This window comes from Notolepis coatsorum, assembly GCF_963971535.1.
Source record: "Notolepis coatsorum genome assembly, chromosome: 6".
NCBI lineage: Eukaryota > Metazoa > Chordata > Actinopteri > Aulopiformes > Paralepididae > Notolepis > Notolepis coatsorum.
In genome coordinates, this window is record NC_140170.1 from 180,242,289 (window position 1) to 180,258,461 (window position 16,173).

At 44.8% G+C, this 16,173-nt stretch overlaps 1 protein-coding gene across 1 annotated transcript; it reads right to left on the bottom strand.

The window, feature by feature from the left end:
- Positions 1 to 740: 740 nt before the first annotated feature.
- On the bottom strand, positions 741 to 15,865 carry LOC311229839 (cytidine deaminase-like; the record flags this gene model as incomplete). The annotated part of the gene is made up of 4 exons (XM_084315913.1): positions 741 to 881; positions 3,517 to 3,574; positions 4,571 to 4,682; positions 15,679 to 15,865. 4 exons carry the CDS (start codon positions 15,863 to 15,865, stop codon positions 741 to 743), a joined length of 498 nt encoding a protein of 165 aa, XP_084172039.1.
- Positions 15,866 to 16,173: the final 308 nt, after the last annotated feature.

The window sequence follows — 16,173 nt, forward strand, 5'->3', positions numbered from 1 at the left end:
TAGAACTACCACATGCCTCCTCCGATACATGTGGAGTCAGCCAGCCACTTCTTTTCACCTGACAGCGAGGAGTCTCACTGGGGGAACTCCAGTTCTGAACAGGCGCCCCGACCGACCAGTAGGAATCGCAGTTTACATACCCCGCCGGCTTCCCACCCGCTAACACTGCCAATTGTGTTAGTAGGGACGACTGACCAAGCCGGAGGTACCGCTGACAGCTGGATTCGATCCCAGAGTCTCTACGGTGGTAGGCGAACTCGTGCATTCTCCACTGCGCTACCCAGCCGCCCTAAAATGCATAATTTCTGCCCGTCTGTGTGTAATAATGAGTAGGTGAAACATTGGAAAAACACAATATTACTGTTCCACTGTGACTTGTCTACAATCCAGGAATAAGACACCACATTACATTACATTTCATGTTGAAATATCTTTCATATTATCTACACACAACCGTTGTTTTGCACATATAGCACAGGGTTCCCACAGGGTCTTACACAAAGTCTTGCATTTAATACAAATTATTTTAGGCCTTAAAAAGGTCTTAAATATGATTTGTATAGGTCTTAATGTATTGGGATTAGGGGGTTACTTCTCTGTATCATGTTTCAATGTGTTTTGGGGGAAATACAATTATATTCAAAGTGGTCTTAAGCCTGCAGGAACCCTGATGGCAACTGTTGCCTCTTCCAACATGGCGGAGGAATGAACACTCTAAAAGGCTCTGGGTTCGTCTGGTCTTAGTACTCGTTGGGAATGGTGAAGACCTTCTTCATGGACAGGTCCTCCGGGCCGAAGGAGACTGGGAGCAGCTCGTCCACGTCCATCTTTATGTAGGAGCCGTCGGGCTTCGACAGATACACCTCCCAGCTCGCCCCGAACTGAAATAAACAAAAATAATATATAGATTTACAATTTTGTTCCTCACGTTTTACCCAATCACTCGCACATTCACACACCGATGGCGGAGGCGACCATGCAAGGTGCCAACCTTGCTCATCGGGAGCAGTTGGAGGTTAACTTCGGGAGGAGAAGGGAATTGATCCGGGAACTTCCGGATTACCAGACGGACGACTGCTCTACCTCCCGAACCACTGTTGCCCTGAATCCCTGAATCTATCTACAACATGGATACCTTTTTATAAACATCCTAAATGGGCCCAAGATGACTTCCTGTCGCAGTGTTTGATCTTGTTTTTCAATCTTGTTGCATGTTTAAACAGAAGGTATACATAAAATTATGAAATTACATAAAAGGTATACAACAAGGTTGACATAAAATTACCCCAAATGTTAGAAGTGTTGTAAAGATGACGACTAAAGCCCTTTGATCTCTATCCTCCCCTAGATATAAAAAATAAAATAAAAAGCAAGCCATTTCAGATAACCAATCTATTTGGAAATATTGCATAATTACTGTGATTGCCCCCCTACTCTGACCAGTCAGTAGTTGTAAAGGATATCAGCTAGTTAGCCCACGAGCAAGTAATGAAACTAGTTTGCTACACTACTATATGTATATATACTAGTGCTGTCAATCAATTAAAATATTTAATCTGATTAATCGCATGATTGTCCATAGTTAACTCGCGATTAATCTTTTTCAAGTTCCAAGTTTTAATACTCTTATCAACATGCGAGTCAACAAATGCTTGCTTTATGCAGCATTTAACACAAAAGGATGACCCTCATGCATTGCAAATTTGCATCAAATTCAAAACAGAGTGATGCACAAAATAACTTAAAAGAAAATAATAATTTAAAACAATGAATAAAGTGTGCATGAAATAATAGGGGAAAGAAAACGTTAGGAACTTGTTACATTCACCCACACAACGGCTGAGTACTCACCCCCCCCCCCCCCCCTCTCTCACACACACTCTCCCAGCTCTTTCTCTCTTGCCCCTTCCTCATCTCTCTCACCCCCCCTCTCTCTCTATCTCTCACACTTCAGGAAAAAAAACATAGTATCAATGAGGGCATCAATAATACACCTGAGTGAAATCTAGTAAAAAAAAATAAAAAATCTTAAAAGTTAATTGTGAGTTTAAAAAAAATAGTGCCGTTAATAGAATCAGGCGTTAATACTGCGTTAACTTTGACAGCCTTAATATATATCTATCTCATGAACTGTCTGTATATGTATGTGTATGTATATACATACCTCTCGTGAACTGTGTATATGTATGTATACATACCTATCTCATGAACTGTCTGTATATGTATGTATACATGTACAGTATGTACAGTATACATACCTCTCATGAGCTGTATATGTACAGTATGTATCTCAGTTCAGTTATTTTATGAACTGTATATGTACAGTATGTAATGTATATATGTATGCATGTATATACATACCTCCCTCATGAACTGTCTGTATATATGTATATTTGTATGTATGCATGTATATTATGTATTATATATGTATGTATCTATATATGTATGTATATATATATATATGTGTGTATGTATATATATGTATGTATACTGTATATATGTATGTATATGTATGTATATATATTAGGGATGTCCGATATTATCGGCCGACCGATATTATCGGCCGATATCGGCAGTAAAAATTGTTGTTACTGAACATTGTTACTCAGCTGATAGAGTTATACCCTTCTTGCTGTCTTGTCGCACAGAACTTGTAAGTCGCTTTGGATAAAAGCGTCAGCTAAATGACTAAATGTAAATGTAAATGTAAAATGTGATATCGGAAAATATCGGTATCTGTTTAAAAACAAAAAAAACAATAACAATATTTGTTATATATATATCCAGTGAAATTATTAGTTACCTGAAATTATTCAGTTTTTTGGACGGGGAAACCCTGCATATATCGGTATCGGTTGATATCGGTATCGGAAATTAAGAGTTGGACAATATCGGAATATTGGTATCGGTAAAAAAGCCAATATCGAGCATCCCTAATATATATGTATGTGTATACTGTATATATTAGGGATGTCCGATATTATCGGCCGACCGATATTATCGGCCGATATCGGCAGTAAAATGTGATATCGGAAAATATCGGTATCGGTAAAAAATTTTTTTTTTTTTTTTTTTTTTTTTATATTTATTTAACCTTTATTTACCCAGGCAAGCAAGTAAGAACCAATTCTTATTTTATTTATTGTCAAAAGTATGCATGTTGGTTTAATTCAACAACAAGAGATATGTAATGTTAATTTTTACTTTTTTAATTATCATATTTTGCACAGATAATGCTTACATTTAGAAAGCCTTTTGAATGCATCCAGTGAAATTATTAATTACCTGAAATTATTCAGTTTTTTTGGGGGGAAACCCTGCATATATCGGTATCGGTTGATATCGGTATCGGTATCGAAATTAAGAGTTGGACAATATCGGAATATCGGTATCGGTAAAAAAGCCAATATCGAGCATCCCTAGTATATATGTATGTATAAATATATATGTATGTGTATAATGTATATATGTTTGTATGTATATATATATATATATATGTATGTAATGTATACATACCTCTCTCATGAACTGCCTGCAGCCGCCGCATGGGGAGATGAACTGGTCGTTCAAGTCACTGCAGGGAACAGAACAAAAACATGTTGTGTTGCAAACCTTTCATTGAAGGAACATCATTTCAAACACTTTAACGTGTTGGCTTGTGTTTCAGAGAAGCTGAGCTTAACGTTAGAGACCATGTTGGCTTGTGTTTCAGAGAAGCTGAGCTTAACGTTAGAGACCATGTTGGCTTGTGTTTCAGAGAAGCTGAGCTTAACGTTAGAATCCATGTTGGTTTGTGTTGTTGGGACCAGCTGAGCTTAACGTTAGAGACCATGGTGACTTGTATTTCAGAGAAGCTGAGCTTAACGTTAGAGACCATGGTGGCTTGTGTTGTTGGGACCAGCTGAGCTTAACGTTAGACAACGGTCACAGTATAGACTACTCATCACAGGGTCACAGTATATAGACTAACCATCACAGAGTCACATTATGCCTCCTTCTCTCAGCAGCACAGCATTCAATTATGTAATAAATAATGATGCATAACAAATGTCCAGTTAATGTAAATCATTACTCATGAGAACGGGGCTTTGGGTGGAGGGAGGCACACGTAGAACAGCTCTGCACATGATGAGTTAGTGATACTGTAAAGTATTTAGTTTTGTTTTCTGTTTCTTTACTTGCATGTCATTTTTGCCATCTTAATTGTTAGTTTCATTATGTATTGTGTGTTGAGTACTGACTTTTAATAATTTTGTTTTGCAATAATAATTGTTTTTGTATGTTTTTTTGTGTGGACCCCAGGAAGACTCACTGGTTGCTATGGCACCAGCTAATGGGGATCCGTAATAAAATCAAATAAAAATGATCAGGGCCATTGTTTTGGGGCTGGACCGGGCGGTGACCCCAGGAAGACTCGCTGGTTGCTATGGCACCAGCTAATGGGGATCCGTAATAAAATAAAATCAAAATGATCAGGACCATTGTTTTGGGGCTGGACCGGGCGGTGAGCCCAGAGTATGAATGCTGATCTCAGTGTCCAGGCGGCTTCCAGAGGCGAGCGGGACATTACCTGGCGATGGCGATGGCCTTGAAGCTCCTGTAGCCCTCCGACACGGCCTTGGAGATGGCGTTCCTCTCCGCGCACATCCCCAGGTTGTAACACGCGTTCTCCACATTGCAACCTGCGCGGGACACAACGCCGTCGAGAGGATGGAGTTTAATTTGCAGTGCTTGGTAGAAGTACACAGATAAATTAGTACTCTGGTAAAAGTAAAAGTCCTCCATTCAAATTCTACTTATGTAAAAGTAGAGAAGTATTTACTATTGAATGTACTTAGGGTAAAAGTATGCATTCTACACAATGTTTGTGTATTCCAGTGCTTGGGAGCATTCAATCCTCGATCCATTGACCTCTAAATGTTATGTTATGTGGTCCAGTTATGCTGCTCTGATTAAAGGTGATGTTAAAGTGGTGTGTGGTCCAGTTATGCTGCTCTGATTAAAGGTGATGTTAAAGTGGTATGTGGTCCAGTTATGCTTCTCTGATTATGTCCTCTTGAAGTTGACATCCTTCAAATGTGAAAATATGTAATCTTCATAAATCTTTGCCATGTTTTTTCTATGCTAAATCTTTTTCTTCAAAGTAACTAGTAACTGATGGGTTCAGATAAATGTGGTGGAGTAGAAAGTACAATATTTCCTTTGAAATGTAGTGGAGTAAAAGTATAAAGTTCCCTAAAATGAAAATACTCACGTAAATTACAAGTAGCTCAAAATTGTATGCAAAATGTATGCCTATGTTCATTTTATTTGCTGTGAAGCACTTTGAGCTGCAATTCCTGTATGAACGGTGCTATATAAATACATATATAATTTCTCTATATATATATATATATATATATATATATATATAATAAATAAATATATAAATAAAGTTATTAAAGTTATTATTACTACAGCGGGGAAACTTTAACATTTGGATAAATGAAAACGCAGACTTGTCCTCAAGTTATTTGCAATTTATTTACTTTAGTCCAGTGCTGTTGGCCTTGCTGACCCCTCTAGCCTTCTGTTTGTCTATCAGCTCACACAGACTCTTGTCTCAGGACACAATATTACCCAAGACAAACACAGACACAAATTGATCACAGACACAAGGTCTGTTTTTGATCACAGACGTTGTTGACCCGGAATGACGCAAAGGCAAATATTGTCATGGTGGTTCAAGGCTGAAGCGAAGGATACATGTCGCTGACATTTGAGGACAATAACTTTATCCCATCAATGGAGACCAATAAAAAACTAGAAGAATGCTCTCAGTAGAGTGCAGACCTTTGTCAAGGCTGAACAATCTCCCCACTTTACCGTTACAGTACTTTCACAGTTTTAAAAATAAATTAATAACAGCAATTATTCAGAAAGAAATCAGTTTGGACTAACGTTATAAGATGTGATATTCTCTTATATATATATAAGATGTGATATTCTAAGTGATGGTTGACTATAATTGTGGTGCTTAACTCATTCAGCGCCAGTCACGATAATAGTCGGGTTAACTCACCATTGCTTGAGCGCCAGACCCGAGTATAGTCGGGTTTTAATCGTTATTTCTTTTATTAGCGATATCCATTCATTTTCATCCATCCAGCCTGATGTTATCGTTGGGAATGGGTCTGAGCTCGCAAAAGGGCAAATACCGCCGCCTACGCCTTCCAGTTGGTATTGCACCCCATTGGGAATGGTCTAGTTTATTTTCTGGGACAATCCAAGCCGTGCAGGCGTGGTTTAAATACTCAGGCGAGGTAGGCAGATACACCGATGCATCTGCGAGGCCCCCCCCCCTCAATATGCAATGCTGTTGAGTGTGGCACGGACCTCCGCGCCCAGTACTTCAAATAGCGATGAGATAATTGGATTATTTCTTTTGCATTACATCAGATACAAGGTAAGAACACTATATATAAATTGTATCGTTGATCTGATATGTCTTTCTACCATGATCGCGGCTGTGTGTGTGGCTGTGTGCCGTTGGGTTTGAGGAGGCTGCGGCGGAGCCCCGCGGTCCAATGCTCTTTTCATGTATACACGAGGAAGGATAATAATGATAATCTAGCATTGATTTCACGAAGATACGATAATCAGGCGAAAAATTACAACGTGTATTCCACTAAAACGCTATTATCCGTCTTTCTCTGGAATTACTCAGAGGCACCCAAAGTTATACTCATATTCAAAAGGTTATAAAATGGAAATATACCGATGAAAAAACAATCCGTTTTGTACATGTTGACTGGATGCAACTAACTGATAATCGACGGGTGTATTAGACCCATAGCTATACTTTAAGATATATTTTAAGGACTCACTGTTATGGTTTGTAACCGACCCCAATCGCACAACACAAGACAGGTATGGTGGTTTGCCAAGAAACAGATATTTATTGAAACACAGGGAAAAACAGGGAAAAGGGCACTGTCCCTTTAAGGGAGAATCACAAATGCAGGAAAAGGGAACACTATGGGAAGGTAAGGGAACGCCTAAGGGAAGGTTAAGGGAACGCCTTGGGACAGAGGAACTAGAGACAAGGTAAACAAGGGACAAGGAGAACTAGGGAGAGAGGACTAGGGACTAGGAGAGCTAGGGATAGATGACTAGGGACTAGGAGAACTAGGGAGAGAGGACTAGGGACTAGGAGAGCTAGGGATAGAGGACTAGGGACTAGGAGAACTAGGGAGAGAGGACTAGGGACTAGGAGAGCTAGGGATAGAGGACTAGGGACTAGGAGAACTAGGGAAAGAGGACTTGGGACTAGGAGAGCTAGGGATAGAGGACTAGGGACTAGGAGAACTAGGGAAAGAGGACTAGGGACAAGGGGACTGAGGCCCGCGGAGGCGGGCTGGGAAACAGGGAGGAACTGGGAGGACTGGTGGAAATCATCTGGGCCGCTCTGCAGGACAGAGGAGAAAGTTAAAGCACAAAGGGGAAAAAACAGAGCAGGTGCAGAACAGTCCAAATAATCAAAGTGAACAAAGTAATAATATCTTCGTGTGACAAACACACAGGGGGAGATGTAAAGTCCAAAAATACTATTCTAAGTGAGAACCAAAAACAGAGGCAATACGCTGGGAGAGTGACATCACAATCAAAACTCACCCAGCGTATGCGTAATGGTAAGGGGACAGCAACGGGGCGAGGGCATCGCCACCGGGTGGCTGGCTGTCCGAGCCGAGGACAGAGTGGTGCTGGAACAGGCGGCGGTGGCGATGGCGGTGGCGAGGGTATCGCCACCGGGGAGCCGGCAGTCCGAGCCGAGGACAGAGTGGTGCTGGAACAGGCGGCGGTGGCGAAGGTGTCGTCACCGGGTAGCCGACTGTCGGAGCCGAGGACAGAGTGGTGCTGGAACAGGCGGCGGTGGCGAAGGTGTCGTCACCGGGTAGCCGACTGTCGGAGCCAAGGAACAGAGTGGTGCGCCACTGCTTGAGTGCGCACCGGAACCGAGAGACGCATCGGGGTGCGTCTGCCAGGAGGAGTGTGCCAAGCACAAGGATCCTTGGAAGATGCGCGTTGCGCGCTGGAGACTGGAGAGCGTGCCAAGCTCGGAGGTCTGGAAGATGCGCATCAGGCTGGGAGTGCGCGCTGGTACGGAGGAGCGTGCCAAGCTCGGAGGTCTAGAAGATGCGCGTCAGGCTGGGAGTGCGCGCTGGTACGGAGGAGCGTGCCAAGCTCGGAGGTCTAGAAGATGCGCGTCAGGCTGGGAGTGCGCGCTGGTACGGAGGAGCGTGCCAAGCTCGGAGGTCTAGAAGATGCGCGTCAGGCTGGGAGTGCGCGCTGGTACGGAGGAGCGTGCCAAGCTCGGAGGTCTGGAAGATGCGCGTTGCGCGCTGAGGACTGGCGAGCGTCTGCGCTGGTCTGGATGTGCGTCAGGACGAACAGCTGCGCGGGGGTCTGCAGTGGAACGCTGGGGTGCCTCCCGTGGAAGTACAGGGAGCGCAGACCAGTCTCCCCCACAGGCAACGGCGACAGCTGGCGAAGGCTGGAGCAAACATCTCGACGCCGGAGAATGGAACAGCATAGGCAGACAGAGGATCTCCCGAAAGAGTCTAGATGTTTAGAGAATATGACTCGGCAAGTATACAACACGACCCCACGCCGAAACGAGGGGAAGAGCCCTGGTATTTAAAGCCCACAGGGGAACTAATTAGCCTGCCACCACAGGTGCGAGAGATAATAGAATATCGAACAGGTGTGGCCACTAAGGGTAAGGAACGAGAGGGTGGGGGCTAGAGAGAGTGAGTGAGAAGGGAAAATAAACAGTATAGAAGGGAAATAAACAGTATAGGCTTAAAGAAACAGAGAAAAGGTAGTGAGCAGCGGGCAAAACCTCACAGTATCCCCCCCTCCAACGGGAGCCACCCGGCGACCCAAAACAAATACAGACAGAGTGGCAGGGGGCAAAACAAGAGGTACTGGCCAAGCCAGCAGGGGAAGCCACCACAAGAGTGGGGCTAGCAAAAGAAACAGGGTCGCCGAGGGGTAACTGGGGGAACTGGTCTAGAGGAACTGGTCTAGAGGAACTGGGTCTAGAGAACTAGTCTAGAGGAACTGGTCTAGAGAACTGGTCTAGAGAACTGGTCTAGAGAACTGGGCTAGAGAACTGGTCTAGAGAACTGGTTTAGAGAACTGGTTTAGAGAACTGGTCTAGAGAACTGGTCTAGAGGAACTGGTCTAGAGGAACTGAGGGGCAAGCAGGGTAGCAAAGGGGTAACCATGGTAGCACCGGGAAGGGGCTAGCAGAGGGAAGGTTGCTGCCAGGGCACTGATAGCTACAGGGCCTATGCTAGCTGTACTGCTACATCAACATAGAGGCTGCGCAAGCTGCCGGAGCCAGGCTAGCAGAGGGAAAGGGTAGCTGCCAGGGCACTGATAGCTACAGGGCCTATGCTAGCTGTACTGCTACATCAACATAGAGGCTGCGCTAGCTGCCGAGCTAGGCTAGCAGAGGGAAAGGGTAGCTGCCAAGGCACTGATAGCTACAGGGCCTATGCTAGCTGTACTGCTACATCTACATAGAGGCTGCGCTAGCTGCCGGAGCTAGGCTGGCAGACAGGGCTGGACCAGCATGAGAGAACAAGCTAGCTGGAAGGACAGTCCTAGCTGTGGGAATACTGACCTTGCTAGCTGAAGGGCAGTCCTAGCAGTGGGAGAAACTACACAAAAAAGTGGAGGCCATGCAGAGGGACCTGGTTAGCTGCTTGGGCCTGGCTAGCTACAGGGCCTATGCCAGCTGCAAGGCTGCATTAACATAGAGGCTGTGCTAACAGCCGGGGCCAAGCTAGCAGACCGGGGCCATGCAGAGGGAAACTGGGTTAGCTGCCAGGGGAAGGGCTGCATAAACATAGAGGCTGTGCTAGCAGCCGGGGCAAGACTAGCAGACAGGGGCTCTGCTGAGGGACTGGGTTAGCCGCCAGGGCATGGCTAGCTACAGGGGGGTCAAACAGGGCAAAACGGGAAGCAAACAGGGGAGCTAACCGGGGAGACTAACAAGCTAAACAGGGAAGCTAAACTGGGCTAAACAGGGGAGTAACAGGCTAACAAGGGAGCTAAACAGGACTAACAAGGAAGCTAAACTGGGCTAACAGGGAAGCTAACAGGGCTAACAGGGGAGCTAGAGGGGACAAGAAAAAAAAAAGGCAAACTCAACATACACAGTCTGTGCTGGCTGGGGTCGTAGACTTGGTGGGGTCGTACTGTTATGGTTTGTAACCGACCCCAATCGCACAACACAAGACAGGTATGGTGGTTTGCCAAGAAACAGATATTTATTGAAACACAGGGAAAAACAGGGAAAAGGGCACTGTCCCTTTAAGGGAGAATCACAAATGCAGGAAAAGGGAACACTATGGGAAGGTAAGGGAACGCCTAAGGGAAGGTTAAGGGAACGCCTTGGGACAGAGGAACTAGAGACAAGGTAAACAAGGGACAAGGAGAACTAGGGAGAGAGGACTAGGGACTAGGAGAGCTAGGGATAGAGGACTAGGGACTAGGAGAACTAGGGAGAGAGGACTAGGGACTAGGAGAGCTAGGGATAGAGGACTAGGGACTAGGAGAACTAGGGAGAGAGGACTAGGGACTAGGAGAGCTAGGGATAGAGGACTAGGGACTAGGAGAACTAGGGAAAGAGGACTTGGGACTAGGAGAGCTAGGGATAGAGGACTAGGGACTAGGAGAACTAGGGAAAGAGGACTAGGGACAAGGGGACTGAGGCCCGCGGAGGCGGGCTGGGAAACAGGGAGGAACTGGGAGGACTGGTGGAAATCATCTGGGCCGCTCTGCAGGACAGAGGAGAAAGTTAAAGCACAAAGGGGAAAAAACAGAGCAGGTGCAGAACAGTCCAAATAATCAAAGTGAACAAAGTAATAATATCTTCGTGTGACAAACACACAGGGGGAGATGTAAAGTCCAAAAATACTATTCTAAGTGAGAACCAAAAACAGAGGCAATACGCTGGGAGAGTGACATCACAATCAAAACTCACCCAGCGTATGCGTAATGGTAAGGGGACAGCAACGGGGCGAGGGCATCGCCACCGGGTGGCTGGCTGTCCGAGCCGAGGACAGAGTGGTGCTGGAACAGGCGGCGGTGGCGATGGCGGTGGCGAGGGTATCGCCACCGGGGAGCCGGCAGTCCGAGCCGAGGACAGAGTGGTGCTGGAACAGGCGGCGGTGGCGAAGGTGTCGTCACCGGGTAGCCGACTGTCGGAGCCGAGGACAGAGTGGTGCTGGAACAGGCGGCGGTGGCGAAGGTGTCGTCACCGGGTAGCCGACTGTCGGAGCCAAGGAACAGAGTGGTGCGCCACTGCTTGAGTGCGCACCGGAACCGAGAGACGCATCGGGGTGCGTCTGCCAGGAGGAGTGTGCCAAGCACGAGGATCCTTGGAAGATGCGCGTTGCGCGCTGGAGACTGGAGAGCGTGCCAAGCTCGGAGGTCTGGAAGATGCGCATCAGGCTGGGAGTGCGCGCTGGTACGGAGGAGCGTGCCAAGCTCGGAGGTCTAGAAGATGCGCGTCAGGCTGGGAGTGCGCGCTGGTACGGAGGAGCGTGCCAAGCTCGGAGGTCTAGAAGATGCGCGTCAGGCTGGGAGTGCGCGCTGGTACGGAGGAGCGTGCCAAGCTCGGAGGTCTAGAAGATGCGCGTCAGGCTGGGAGTGCGCGCTGGTACGGAGGAGCGTGCCAAGCTCGGAGGTCTGGAAGATGCGCGTTGCGCGCTGAGGACTGGCGAGCGTCTGCGCTGGTCTGGATGTGCGTCAGGACGAACAGCTGCGCGGGGGTCTGCAGTGGAACGCTGGGGTGCCTCCCGTGGAAGTACAGGGAGCGCAGACCAGTCTCCCCCACAGGCAACGGCGACAGCTGGCGAAGGCTGGAGCAAACATCTCGACGCCGGAGAATGGAACAGCATAGGCAGACAGAGGATCTCCCGAAAGAGTCTAGATGTTTAGAGAATATGACTCGGCAAGTATACAACACGACCCCACGCCGAAACGAGGGGAAGAGCCCTGGTATTTAAAGCCCACAGGGGAACTAATTAGCCTGCCACCACAGGTGCGAGAGATAATAGAATATCGAACAGGTGTGGCCACTAAGGGTAAGGAACGAGAGGGTGGGGGCTAGAGAGAGTGAGTGAGAAGGGAAAATAAACAGTATAGAAGGGAAATAAACAGTATAGGCTTAAAGAAACAGAGAAAAGGTAGTGAGCAGCGGGCAAAACCTCACACTCGCAAATCTCGCAGTCCCCCCATTGACTTAGAGCGGTGGCGCACTAGCGCCATCTCGTGGATTAAGCAGTGGCGCTGAATGAGTTAAGCATAACATGTTATTCTGGTAAAGAATGTTCTTTTTTATTCTTATTCATATTATTATTTATTTATTTTAGATAATTGTAACTGTGTGAATGTTGTATTTTATGTTGTATTTTGTGTGGACCCCAGGAAGAAGAGTTGTCTCTAAGGCAGCAACTAATGGGGATCCTAAATAAACATAAACACTCAATATTTTACAGGGTAACATTTGCTTTATTGGATCTGGGGTTTATATTGGCTTATAAACAATCAAAATAATATATACCATCAGCTGTTGAGTTTATGTTATTCGTTTTGTGAGAATAGCGCCACCATGAGGCCAAATGGTTCAAAACTCAAGAGGGCTCCGCACTATCATAGGATACAAATATTTGTCATATTTGTTGCAAATCGGACAGACATCACTTCCTGTTTACCATGTGTTTATCTGAAATACGATTGGAACTGGCATTCAGATGGTTTGGCCAATAAACCATGTAAATAATACGCTACATGAGTGACTGTGTGTGTCGTTTGGCCTGATGGCGACGCCAGAGGAAAGGTCATGGGGTCACCAAGATCAATAGGTTTCTTCCTCTTTAGCTCATGGATGTGCACAGCAAATGTATGGCAATCTGGCCATTACTTTTCTTGTACACAGTTTGGCCTGATGGTGATTTTGGAAAGGTCACCAAAATGTTTCACCAAAAAGGTTTCTTCATGAATATTCACAGCAAATTTGGTGACTGTACGACAAACTGGAAATTTGACCTCCTTAACCCTTTCACTGCCACACTACCGAACGGTTAACCCTTTCACTGCGACAATACACAGAAGGTTAACCCTTTCACTGCCACACTACAGAAGGTTAACCCTTTCCTTTACTATCACACCCGTCGGTAGTGTGATAGTAAAGGGTTAACCTTCTGTACTGTGGCAGTGAAAGGGTTAACCATAACATAACCTGTACACATTGTACTCTCCACCAACCAGATGATATTCTGTATTAGGCAACTCTACTCTAATCATTAACATGGCGGCAGAGAAACAAACCCTGCATGACTAAGCCAATGATGAGTCATTGAATTATTTCCACTGGAAGAGAATGTTGTTTCGTGAGGATGAGGAAGTGAATGTTGTTTCGTGAGGATGAGGAGGTGAATGTTAGTCTCTACGGTACACATTGACCCAAACCCTATAGTTTCAAAACTCACATATAAAAAGTCTGCAATAAGGTTAAGTTCATCAAACTTCAGATACATCAGAAACGTCCTTTCAACCGAGGCAGCAAAGCTATACTTCCACTCAATGGTTCTTTCCAACATTACATATTGTTTGATAACCTGGTCCAATTCACATTCCACCATTTTGAAACCACTTCAATCACTATACAAACAAGCAATAAAAATTCTAGACAAGAAACCATGGTACCATCACTGTCACATTCTAAAAAAAAATTATATATATCTGCTCAGTTGGGATCAAATCAAGTGTGGATTGGCTCCTCCTCCTTTGTACGGAAAGTATAGACGCGGTTCATCAACCTCAAGTCTGCCTCAACCAGGAATACTAGAGCTGCGGCAAGGGGGGACTGTACAATCCCTTTAAAAAAAAAAAAGTGCATTTTGCGAGGCCGTCTTTTCATTTAGAGCATCCCACCAATGGAACTCAATACCTCAAACAATTAGAGTGTCCACATCATATCACTCAGGGGGCTTTTTCAAGTGCAGGGTTAAGGAATGGCTCATTGAAAACCAGCATTGTCAACACTGAGGTTGAGGTGTGTGTGCGTGTGTGCGTGTGTGCGTGTGTGCGTGTGTGCGTGTGTGCGTGTGTGTGTGTGTGTGTGTGTGTGTGTGTGTGTGTGTGTGTGTGTGTGTGTGTGTGTGTGTGTGTGTGTGTGTGGATATGGTGCGTTTGTCTATGCCTGGGTCTTCTGTCATTCATGTCATGATGTGCTCTGTCCTATTGTGCCCTGTATCCCTGTATCCCTGTCGTATGTTCTACTATATGTGCTTTTGTTTGTGTTTTTTTTCTAATGTTATTTATCTTGCTTTTATTCTGTTTGTATTGCGCTAACCCTTTTTTTACACATGTTTTTATGTTTGGTTTACAGTCTCAAAAATATTGTATTTTTACTTAGAATATAGAATACATTTTTCTTTCAAAAATGACAAATTACCAGAATACAGGTTTTTTACATTTAGTTGTACCCTACATATTAAAATACAAATTACTTCTGTAATGAACCCAGATATGGTTATTGTTGGTTCCTCTATTTACACTTTAAATTCAGTCAATTAATCTTTTAGGATCATGTCACTTCATGTTGTGTTATATATGTTATATTTCTGTATTACCTTGCAGATGTAAAAAGTTAAATCAAGTAGTTTGAGTAGCTGTAGTTCAACATGGTCCAGTGTGAAGTCGATGGCTTGTAAATGCTTGCAGAGTAGTTTCCCCAACACACGACAGATAGATTCAAGAATTCAAGAAGCCTATTGGAACGTGAGGTTCTGATATGATTTAATCCTTAGCCGGTTAACCGTCTGTAGTGTGGTAGTAAAAGGGTTAACCTTCTGTAGTGTGGTAGTGAAAGGGTTACCCCTTTGTCATGTGGCAGTGAAAGGGTTAACCGTATGTAGTGTGGTAGTGAAATGGTTAACCCTTTGTCGTGTGGCAGTGAAAGGGTTAACCTGCTGTATTGTCACAGTGAAAGGGTTAACCATTTGGTAGTGTGGTAGTGGTAGTGAAAGGGTTAATATATCTGCATTATTTTATCCCACTTTATGCTTTGCTCTTGCTGCTTGTTTTACACTGTTTTTATGTCTTATATTTCTTACTGATGTAAAGTACTTTGAACTGCAATCCCCTGTATGAAAGGTGCTATACAAATACAATTATTATTGTTATTATTATTAGGGATGTCCGATATTATCGGCCTATCGATATTGGCATTAAAATGTAATATCGGAAATAATCGGTATCGGTTTTTTAAAAAGAACTTTTTTTTTAATTATTATTATAATTTTTTTTTACATTTATTTAACCTTTATTTACCCAGGCAAGCAAGTAAGAACAAATTCTTATTTTATTTATTGTCAAAAGTATGCATAATGTTGTGTTAATTCCACAACAAGATATATGTAATGTTAATTACCTGAAATTATTACGTTTTTTGGGGGGGAAACCCCGCATATATCGGTATCGGTTGATATCGGTATCGGAAATTAAGAGTTGGACAATATTGTTATATCGGATATCGGTAAAAAATCCAATATCGAACACCCCTAATTATTATTATTATTATAGATAAGTATAATAATAGTAACACAGCCAGCTCACCTGTAAACACTGTGCCGGTGCTCGTCAGGAGAGCCGCTCCCACCCTGAACTTGCTGTAGGGGCAGTAGGAGAACTCCTTGGCCTCCAGAGAGCGACGGATCAGTCCGGTGACCCCTTCCTGCTGCAGCCTCCTGGGACTGTGGTCTTTACCGCACGCCACCTCCCTCGCCAGCTTGACCTCTTCCATGTCTGTGTTCTCCCTGTGTCTGCAGTGTGTGTGTGTGTGCTTCTCTCTCCGGTCTGCTCTCTAGGCTAGCTGGAGTTCTTGTCTGTGTTCTGTCTGTGTGTGTGTGTGTGCTTCTCTCTCAGTTAACCGGTCTGCTCTCTATAGGCTAGCTGGAGTTCTTCTGGCTTTATGTCAAAATGGGGCAGAGGGGAGGGTAGGGGGTGTGTGTGCTGTTGTAGCCAATCCCTTCTGCTTGGACGTCCTCCCCAACTGTTGTCGCGGCAAAGTGAAAGCTTGGTTTCAAAGTGTCAACAATAACATTCCCGGAT